Source organism: Eurypyga helias, unplaced genomic scaffold (genome assembly GCF_000690775.1).
Source record: "Eurypyga helias isolate BGI_N326 unplaced genomic scaffold, ASM69077v1 scaffold36326, whole genome shotgun sequence".
Classification (NCBI taxonomy): domain Eukaryota; kingdom Metazoa; phylum Chordata; class Aves; order Eurypygiformes; family Eurypygidae; genus Eurypyga; species Eurypyga helias.
In genome coordinates, this window is record NW_010259189.1 from 5971 (window position 1) to 16745 (window position 10775).

At 41.3% G+C, this 10775-nt stretch overlaps 1 protein-coding gene across 1 annotated transcript in view; it reads right to left on the reverse strand.

Moving 5' to 3' along the window:
• Positions 1 to 4295: 4295 nt before the first annotated feature.
• LOC104511838 (nuclear valosin-containing protein-like) overlaps positions 4296 to 10775 on the reverse strand; it is a gene marked incomplete at its 5' end in the record, with an annotated part of 27171 nt that continues 20691 nt past the window's right edge. Inside the window, 3 exons of the mRNA XM_010154604.1 lie at positions 4296 to 4550; positions 6297 to 6367; positions 9346 to 9434. Of these exons, the coding sequence (XP_010152906.1) occupies positions 4506 to 4550; positions 6297 to 6367; positions 9346 to 9434 (205 nt within the window). The remainder of the gene's footprint in view (positions 4551 to 6296; positions 6368 to 9345; positions 9435 to 10775) is intronic.

The following is a 10775-nucleotide window of genomic DNA, read 5'->3' on the forward strand; positions in this document are numbered from 1 at the left end:
GAATTTTAACTACAGGTGAACTATCTAGTTATTGGTTTTAAGGAATTAGTCTTCATTAATGCTATTAAAGTACATCTGGCAGAAACAAGTTAGGATAGTAATTTCTGAAATACTCTGTCTGAAGGCTGGAGGGAGCTTTGACTAGCCAGTGAAGAACAAATTAAACCTCAAGGGCATTAAGAACCCTGATGCTTCACCTAATTATGTGTTGGTTTTTTTTATAAATCCATTTAGATGGAATGAGTTAGTTTTGTCCTTCCTACATGCTTGTTGGGGTTTGTGCCTTTCTGTGCAATAAAGCATCTTACTAGTTGGGCAGTTTGGCAAATCTCTCCTTCCTGTGAAATTAGCCAGGAGTTCAACTGTCAAAACACAGCTGACCCTGGGGTCAGCGGGGCTAACTCTTATCTGACTATTTTAGCTGCAGTTCAGCTGTGCAGAGCAATGAAGCCCCTTTCAGGGCAACTTGCACTTTTCAGAATAAACTGCCTTGTGTGGCTTTTAACATGCCCCCTTCCCCACAATTATTTGAAGCTACTTGAGCAGAGTAAGTCATGCATCCTGGGGTGTGATCATACTAGGTATGAGTTTTCCCACAGGACGGGTGTGGGTATATCCTTCTTCCAAAACAACTCCTGCCTCCTACATTCTGGCTTTGCTGTTGAACCTGTCTGCTCCACAGCAGCGGCCAATTAACACATGAAATGTTAATGCATCTTTCTGGCTACAGAGCTCTGTACTTTCATATCCAGGGCAAGGCTTCCTACCTGGAATTGGAGGTCAGTCCAAAAGTAGTTAAGACTTCAGTTCTGTGTCTCATATTCTCTCTGGTTAGGTCTTTAAATGCAGCCAGCAAGCACCTAACGCGTGCTCCAAAGATGCGGAGAGATGGAGCTGTTGTAGGTAGCGGATGCTGTTGCACAATGAGCTGAGGGGTTCAGCTCTGCCTCCTGGCATTCACTCTGGTGTCAGATGAAAGGGCATGCTGTGGTAGAACGTAAAGCTGTTCATTCCTTATTTAACGATGAGGTTCAACAGCCAGTAATGTCAGTGCTATGGACTGCAGACTGACAGGCTACTCCTGTTGGAGAAACAGGAGGAAAGCCGCTTTTGGGCAGCAACCTTGCGTAAACGATCTAAGACCCAGCTTATGGAAAGGGTTACTCTGTAACTTGAATTAATTGCCTGCACCCTGCAAAGCACAGGAGCTGTTTTGGGGTCTGCCAGGATTGGTTCCCTAGGACCCTGCAGAAGCAGCCTGACAAACCCGATGTGCCTGCAGCGTAGCAACCTGCAAACCTCTGTACACAGCTCTCTGCCAAGTCCCATTTCACGACCAAGCCTGCAGTGCGATCCAAACCTCAGTGAGAACGCAAATGTTGAAAGTTCCTACTGAGCCAAGAATGAAGACAGCATATTTCTTCCCCCTTGGCAGTTCCCTGCACTGCCCCTGCCCCCGACCCACGCTGAAGTTAGCATCTGATAGATACTCTGAGGGCCGGCGTCGTGATTGTGATTTAGATTTGTGGCAAGGCGTGGGAGACAGGAGAGAAGAATGGTATGATGAACAACTTGATCTTGTCCCAACAGAAACAAGACGACCAGAGGGAAAACCTCCCCTAGGCACACCTGCTAGGAGGGCAGTAGCTGCATATGCAGAACGTTACATAAAAAGGCTTGTTCCTTAAAGTGATTCCCATTTTCTGTGTACAAGGGATTTTGCATTTTACCGGAGCAGAGTTTCCCACAAGGGAAAACAGCAGTGTGTGCGCAGCACTTTCTTGTGTGAGCATTAATTGTTCAGCTGCCCACCTGTCTGCTCCCTGCCGCACACATAGCCCTGACACGGTAAGCAAACAGGGTATACACGCTTGACTGACCTGGCTTTTCTGCCTCTCAAAGTCAGATTCTCTTGTAAATTCAAACCCTCCTGCATCCCACTTACTCCTCCCACTATCACATGTTGAGGAGGATGATCATCTGACACCTTGTATACGAAACATGCTTTGTGTCTTCACCAGACTATACTGTTACTACTACTTGAACAGTATTTCCTCCTTAGTTTTGCCTTGCAAGTCCTCCCTTGCTCCATGTACACGCAGGAATGGTGTCATAAGACAGAAAGAGCAAATTCTTGGGAGAATATGCTAGGACTTGTGGACTCTTCTCCTTCACAAGCTCATCAGCTGCAGCTGTCCTTTAGTATAGTAGCAGGATTTTCCCCTATATATCCATAAAGGAGAAATCATTCATATGGTTAGTTGATTTGGCTTGCTTGCCATGTTGTTTTTTTCCAAGAAAGGGTGACAAATATTTCTAAATTGTATCACAGCTAGGAGACTTTTTTTAATCCCTGATCCAAGGTTTTATACACAGTGTAGCTGATTTGTTCTGAAACCAGTGCATGCCACAGGCAGGTAGAACAGTGCTGGCCTTTAGAATTACCACATCTGAAAGTTAAATGGCTGAGAGTGTCAAAATGGACATTTGAGGTAGAATACACTGTTTTTGTGGGGCTCCTGCTTGATTGTTTTCTTACTGGTCAACTCCCAAGCACTCAAGTGAGGGGAGCGTGGTGCTGTACCGAAAGGGTTCACAGCTTCCTTTCACAGCTGTAGCTTCCAATGAAGCTTTTATTTAAGTGGTGAAAAACCTTAGTTGTAGATTGAGAGCTACAATAGGAAAAAGTTTATACAACACAGGTGTTTCTTTTGCAGCTTTGTACATGACACCTAGTTATGATTTTACATTAAAATTAGTCACTTAACTGATCCGTACTAACTGCATTGCCTCACAGTAATTTCACAAGAGGAACTATTGGGAGATAAAACAATGATCCTTCATCTTGGATTTCTGGGTATCGCAGTAATCCCTAAAGCTCCAAGCCTGATTTACAATTAAAGCAGACACACCATGTTCTGCTTTATATGCAGGGCCTTCGTTTCATAGTCACATGGGCCACAACTTGCGTCACTGAGTTTCGGGCTCCCCTAGAAGAGGGAGGAAATACCATACCATGTGCAAAGTGAGTAAGTACAAGCTGCGTGAGTGGCAGTAGTCGTCAAAAGGCAAGTCTGGCGATTAGTTATTTGGAAAAGCCTTCCACATTTACCTTTGGGAAAAATGTGCAGGATCTCTTAGGAGATGGCAATTCAGAGAAGAATCGTAAGGTGCTGTTCCCTCTCACGGCAAGGTCAGTCTTGAAGTTAGGTCAGGTTGTTCAGGGTCACAGCCTCCCTCTTAAATATTCAGCTAAGTAGGGGATATGCTTACACAATAGATGGTGCTTTCAAACACTGTCTTACTGCTTTAGATGGAAATTTTATGACTTGACCCTGAACTCTGATAAAATAATTTTTAAACTTGGCAAATTTCATGGAAAGTCTTTCAGCAGAAAGCATCCAATTCTTGTTCTGGTCCTTGACTGACGGTTGCAGTGCTTTTAGGAAGAGTAAGACTAATCATTAATCTCTGTTCCTAACTTTGATCAAAGAACTCTGTAGAACGATGATAGAGGTTAAAAAAAAAAAAAAAAAAAATCAATCCATGAATACTTGTAGTTTCAGAAATCAGTTGCTCAGTATCTATCATGCTTCAGTGTTCTGTCTTAACTCAATACTTCCCAGTTTGCTGAAAGTTATGACCCTCTTTCCAAGACAGAATTTCTTCTATTTAAAAAAAAAAAAAAGTTGAGGTTCTTCACCTGTTTCTTAAAACAGTAACATTTTCCTTCCTCCAGAGGATATAAACATTTGAGCTAAGAAATTTGAATCTGTAACAGAATTTTTGTTGTTGCAGATTTGTCTGTATATTAAAAAACACAAATTAAGAACCAGCTTGTTAGGCAACTCTTACTGTTTCCAAGTCTCTTACGTGGCTGTTAAATCATATCCTAGCACATGCAGATTTCCAAATGTTGTTCTCTCCTAGGAAACTTGAAGACAGCTTGCCATCTGTGGATCCTTTCCCTTGATAAGGTGAAGGGAAGCTGTTAGAGGCTCTGAGAACCTGTGCTGGCACAACCAGCATGTCTCACTGTATTTGGGAAAGGTGTGATGTAATGGTACGACAACACGCAGAGCGGTACTTTCCCAGACTGCTTTCACAGCTCCGTTCTCCTGGTGATCCCTCCAGATTCCTTGTTTTTGAAAAGAGCTATTTGAGGAATGGAAACACTTGGAAGACTTAACCTCTCTGCCTCTGAGGGTTCTCTGATCAAGGGCACCAACTACCATCATCAGGACGGTATTAGCTCTTCAGCACTACACCCATTACTGTTAAACTTGCATGGTGATAAGCAAGGAGTGTATGTTGTATCTTTTATTCTGAAAATAAGTTAAGGATGGTTCAGAGCAGTAGGTTATGACGACTTTCAGGTACAGTTTAAAAAGCTGAGCACTATGTAGTACAGGTTTTTTCCGACCTGTCTCTTGAAGTCAGGCACAGGTATTACGCAACTCTCCACCAATGCAGAGTAAGTCTCTTGGGGGAACTGTCCAGAGGTATCACCTGCACAGTGACTGACGCAGTTCTTCATACATGATTTGATCCTAGTGGTGTCAAGATGAGAGGAAAAAGACTTCAGACAATGGTAAAAGCACCGTTTAAAAGCGACTAGGTATTTAACAAGTGAAACAAACCAGCTATGAGTCACTAGGTAACCTTAAAAATCCTTAGAAACAAAAGCAACTAAGGCAAAGCCACCACCACCGTAAGTGAGGTTCTCCAGCGATTGTCACTAAAGACAGCAGGATCTGATTAACAGAAGCCTTTGCAGAGTTCGTTATACCTAAGGCTGCCATGCTAGCTAAGTTCAGATCACAGCTTCACCCAGCAGCTACTGCCCTCTTTGCCAGCAGGGCTGCCGAACTGACACCTCACTCCCTCTACTTCTGCCAAAAGGAACAGACAAGATCACCTTTTGCTACTCTGACTTCCTTAATGGTAACTGTTCCTTAATCCTTCCTGCTGTGCACTCTAAATGACACTTGAAGAATGGAGTACTCGGAGGTACTCAGACCTCACTGAAGTAACTGCCTTCGGGTGGTGATGTCTCTCCACTGCTCTAAGAACAAGGTATCCTGGTTTGTCTCGAGCCAACCAGTTAAACCAAAAGCAGGTTAACTGAACTCAGCTGGGTAAGGGAGGAAGAGTTAGAAGCACTATATTGTTGAGATGCAGCTGTCTTTCTTTTCTAGTGTTCATAGGAAGGGATGTAGAGGAGGTCAGATGGCATTTGTCTAGCAGACAGGAAGTAGCACCTGGAAATGGGAGGTGGGTATCTTCTATTCCTGGAGGTATTTCAAATGCTAACTGAAAATTCTTCAGATAGATGTTAATTGAAGACAGGAGGTATTTAAGCTGCCTTGGAGATGCAGAGTGACACTTCTGGTTAACTCCTGGGAACCAGGAGGAGTATGTCCTTAACCAGTGAGGGCTGTGTTAAAGGACACATTTTACATTTTTGTGGGTGTTGCTTCTGAGGTGTTTGCTTAGTACTGGCAAAGGTGAAGAAACCAACACCATTTAAAGATGGTTTTTAAGTTTTAGAAAGAGGTCACTGACCATCCATGTACAATAATAACCAAAGGAAAGATTTAACCTGTCTCTAGTTAGTGCTCAAAGTGAATATATTAATGTATTTTAGCTGCAGTACGCTCTTGGCCACACAAAGCTCTGCAGCAATAACAATTCCTATAGATATTAGCTTCTCAATTATGTAATTATAATGGCTGAACAGCTTGCTTTTCAGTCACTAAGAAGAACAGGGCATAAGGAAACCTTTAAAACAAACTTTTCTGACAAATGCATAGAATGAAGAGACTGATAACAAATAATTAACACGAAGAGTGTTTTATGTCCTGTCTCAAAATTCTGTCGCACACGAACAGAAACAGTTGAACATCTTTGGGTGTCACATCCATCTTGGGGCAGGGGAGAAGGTGTGGTACACTAAAGGCTTTCACTTTTACCTGGAAATCCCAGATGCAAGAGGTTAGGGCCAGGTCAGTAACTAATCTGGGGATGTCAAGGAGAAGTCCAAGGTGCCATACTGAAAGGTAACCTTGACAGCATGGTAATCCACCTGCACGCAATGCCTCCTCTGCAGCCGAGAGAGGACACTTCAATTTCTGAACTTGTAAAAACCAGCAGGTTTGTTTAATGCAAAGACCGGTTCTGTCACGCTGAAATACACGCAAGTAACACTGCAACTCTAACTGTTCCTGCCAGCCTCCAGCATAAAGAGCATCCTCTCAGGGGAGTAAGGTGTCTTATGTACTTGAAGCTTATCTTACCTTTTTTGATACTGAAGACTTCACTTTCCTAAAAGCTTCTTCGAAGTGTTTACAGGAAACCTTGATTTCTCCTTGAAGAACAAAGCATAATAAATTACTAAATCCAACTGCAGGCAAGTGACCATCACATGGGGTTTTTTGCATGTATTTGAAGGCAGCACTCATGAAACCTAGCTTGTTTCATGTGCTAGTCAGTTGGGTGAGGTCTAATTCAGTAGAGTTACGAACACCTGAACTCCTGCTTTACGTAGCCTCCTGTCTATGATCTTTGGCTAGATCTTAATCCCTCTATCCCCTGCACCTTAAGCCAAAGAATACTTTCTTGTTTCACAAAGTTACTTGTAGGTATTGATATTTCCACCTGCAGATGGAGAATTTCATTCTCAAAGATGACAAGTTAACTGCAGCTTACACCAAACGCAGTTAGAATTCAAGTCCCTTAACCCTTCTGGAATTGAAGGCCTCAGATCCTGCTGCTTCCATTTCTGGGCTTTGTTTTCTATGCATGTTTAATATTAAGCCTCCCTACTAAATAACACACCAAGTACCTGTAAAACATTGTTATCATTGCAATTCTACTACATGATGCTCAATTCCTCAGTAATTCACTTTATAACTTCTGGGTAATGCCGGACAAGGCAAAGCTGTTCTCACTTACAACTCCCTAGCTTTAAGTTGATGCAAATCCCCTTTTTGACCTTAATACAGCTATCCACAGCAATAATTTCTAATCATAACCTTTGGAACAGGCGCTTTTTTAGCATGTTAAACTGTAAGCATATGGCAAATCATGGATTCCTCTGCTCCTGCTCTCACGAGCGAGTGCCTTGTTTGATCTAGACTTAAGAATCCATTCATTACAACATTCTGCACAGATAGCAGATATGACAGAGGTACAAAAGGGATGTCTTTAGAGTCAATTTGGTGCGCTGTTTAATGCGCTACAGTAAGACACTTGGCTTCCACGGATACGTACTGCCGCTCCCTCCGCGTACAGCTCTGTAATGCGAAATGGGCTGCGCTGGCGTTAAACCACTTAAGGCTCCTCATTAATGTAGCTGTCAGAATTTAACAAAAATATTCTGCTGATACAGCAAAAAGGCTACATAGCAGATGGAAAGCGCTAAATTAACTATGAAAACTTTTTAAAGCACAAAACAGTCTGCAATTATTACTGCTTGCTTGGAAAGGAAAAATGATGGTTAAAGTTCACTGAACTGAACGTACAACTTGCTGCTCCTTCCTCTTGCTTCTCTGAAGGTCTTACTCAAGACTCCCATTACCATATGAAGTTACACCAGTAGAAACAAAGATGTAAATCTAAACCATCAGCATTTTAACTTATTTCCCTGAGGAAACATGACTTCTATAGTAAGAAGAAATGTTCAACTTGGGTCTTTCACAGAAACCAAATTCCTTTAAGACTGAGTCATCAAACCTCCATAAAATAATAAAATGATGCTATAACAATTTCCTTGTGCTTTCACTTTTGTCTTTAAGCCTGTAACTAGTTATTGTGAAACAATATACAGCTTCAGTTATAGGGAGGGAAGAAAGGGAAAGGAAACAACAGCATTAATTAGCTAGGAAGATCAGTGTCATTAAGGACAAGGTTATCAGAAAAACTCAAGGTGAAAGAGTGACGTTAGCTGTGGCGAGGTATAAGCATACTTTTACTTACTGCTAGGTAAAGCAGTTCACCTCTCACTGAAAGTAAGTTAGGCTACGTCATGCTTTGTGTGTGATAAAAGCAGGCACAATGCTGGATACTGTGGGGATTGGCAATCTATACCTTGGCTACTTGCACTAACACAGTTTGCCTTGAGTCTGAATAAACAGGTACGAATGTTTTATTATTTAAAACAATTTATATTGCTAAATCAATGATAAAAGGCTGATTTCAGGTGATTAACTTGATCAAGCCTGCTATATTTTGGATGATTATGAAAACAAACAGGAGAAATTCAGAATTTTTTATGTCAAATCAAGAGCTTATTCCATCTACAGGAGGCAAAATGGGTAACCAAGTCCTGCAACAGTGAAGGTTTTCATAGTTTGTTTCTTCCCACCCTCCCCCCTTCTAAATGAACATGCTGGTTTCCTCAGAACAAGAAATGCAAACATTCTGCTCTGTTAATGTTAATGCTCTGCTCTGTTAAAAACCAGATGAGACTGGGTATGGACCAGATCAAAAAGAACGATCCAAAGCCATTAAAATTCCCATCATGGTTCTTATTTTAGGCTTTCGTTATGCCTCTGATGTCTATTTTCCAAGGACATCATCTGAAAAGTCACAATTCTATTTTAGCTTTGCATTTTGACTTAAGTGTAAGATACAAAGAAAATTACTGGAAAAAAATACCTAGATACACACAGATTTTATTTAAAAGTTTCTAGTTACGTTTTCCTATTTGCACAGAAAAAAATTAGAAAAAACAGGAAGATACAACTTAAAAGTACAGAGAGAGATGGAGAGGGCAGACAGCACACTTAAAACAATTTATAACTCCCTGTTAAAGTCCTGGCAGGAGCCACTGATGAGCTAAAACATCCAAGATAAAAAATGGCACTTGGATTTTCCTAGCACCATTACTACTGGATGCACACGTGCAGTTACACAATATGACCGTGCCCCAAAGATACGTCATCAGTACGTGTGCACTTACAGCCGTACTCAAATCCACAAGCAAGTCAGTATAATTAGCCTCTGGCAGTGATGTGGAAATTGGGCAAAGACATACGCAGGCTAGTACATAGGCTGTCCATTTATAACTACCACCTAACCAACTTTTTTTTTTTTTTTTAAGGTTACAAGGATCAATTCTTCTAGAAAACAACCATTTTTTCCCTGTACTCCCCCCCTACATCTACACTTCAAAGATGCTTACGTGTTCTTGAATCCTGACTTAATTCTTGGTTGGCTCAGAAGTCAGACGATCGTTCACGTACAGCATGCACACCTTCATGCCTGTCTTGAACTACCTTAAAATACTTCACATTCCATTTATCTTCTTGCCATTGAGTCAAGATTTTTGCAAAGCTTTCTTACCTTTCTTGCTTTTAGTATTCTGCAGGGCCATTTGCTGTCTCAAGGCGCAAATTGAAGCCTCACGCACTAGAGCGGAAAGGTCTGCCCCTCTACAGAACAAACAGAATAGGCTGGGTTAGGATAAATTCCTCTCCTCTTTTGCTGATGGCATATAGAAAGTTAAGACACTACAAATGATGGTAAGAGACTGGTTGTGCTGTCATAAAGGTTCATCTTAAAAACACTGGAAAGAGGTCTGAGGACTACCCAGTGCTGCAACATTTATTATCCTCCAGATTTAGCCACAGATTAAGATCAAATAACTAAGAAGCAAGGGAAGAGGCAACCCCCCCCCATCCCTGAAAATGCCAAGGGACTGATGAATACTGTGCCACTTGGTGGGAACATGATATTTCTTCTTGAGAAAGATTCAAATGGAACCACCCATTCTGTCAAAAGGGAGTTGCCATGTTCAAGCTGGATCAACAGTTAACGTGCTCTTAAAGTAACAGTAACCACAAAACATGGTCATAACAGGCTTTCTGAATGTTTGCTTCCAGCTGCTGAACTTTTCACAAGCCTCCAAACTGGTGCAAGTCGCTGAGTGGAAGAAAATTTTCACAATTAACTCTCCATGCTTCATTTGGGGATGCTAGGAACACTATTGTATTTAAGAAAAAAAAAACCCAACCAAACAACAAACCTCCCTCCAAAAATGCTAGACAAAACACAAAAAAACCCAAATATAACAACAAAAAATCCCCCCCCCCAACAGTGAGTGCAGGGGGCAGAAAAAGCACTTGTCTTTCTCAAGTATGAAAAAAGGACAAATTAAAACTCATTACTGGTGATAGCCTCCATTTCTGAGATCCAAAAGCAATATTGTGACAAGCAGCATGTCATAAACTTCATCAGAAAATCATTAACTATTAATAAATCATTTAATAGATGAAAGCTTTTTGAAGTTTTGTAGAACACAACTGATAATTATTCAGACAGGTATGGCTGTCAAGCTTTCCTAAAATACACACCCTGGTGTTCCCAAAGCCCCAGCTGAAATGAGCCCTCATTACTTTGTCAAACATGGCTTTAAGCTGCCTGGCAGAACAAGGTGCTTATGGTTGTTCAACTTTTGTTAACAAAACCAAAAACTGTACAAGTTTACAGTGATGTAAACAAAAACTGTTTACAAGTATACAGTTTTTGTTTATGGTTGTTTACTTTCATCATTGCTGTATATGGGTCCACACCTTAGAGGGCTCTTTTATCCTCAGATTATGCAAGAAATATAGAATAACCCAAGCAAGATGAAAAAAGTGGCCTCTACTGGTCTGTATTTACAATATGAAGAGGACTGTTCCACATGAAAAAGACTTTAGCGCCCATATATTCCTCCTGACTCCTTGGAAAAAAGCACAAGGGAAAGCAAGAAGAATAACGTAAGGGAAAGA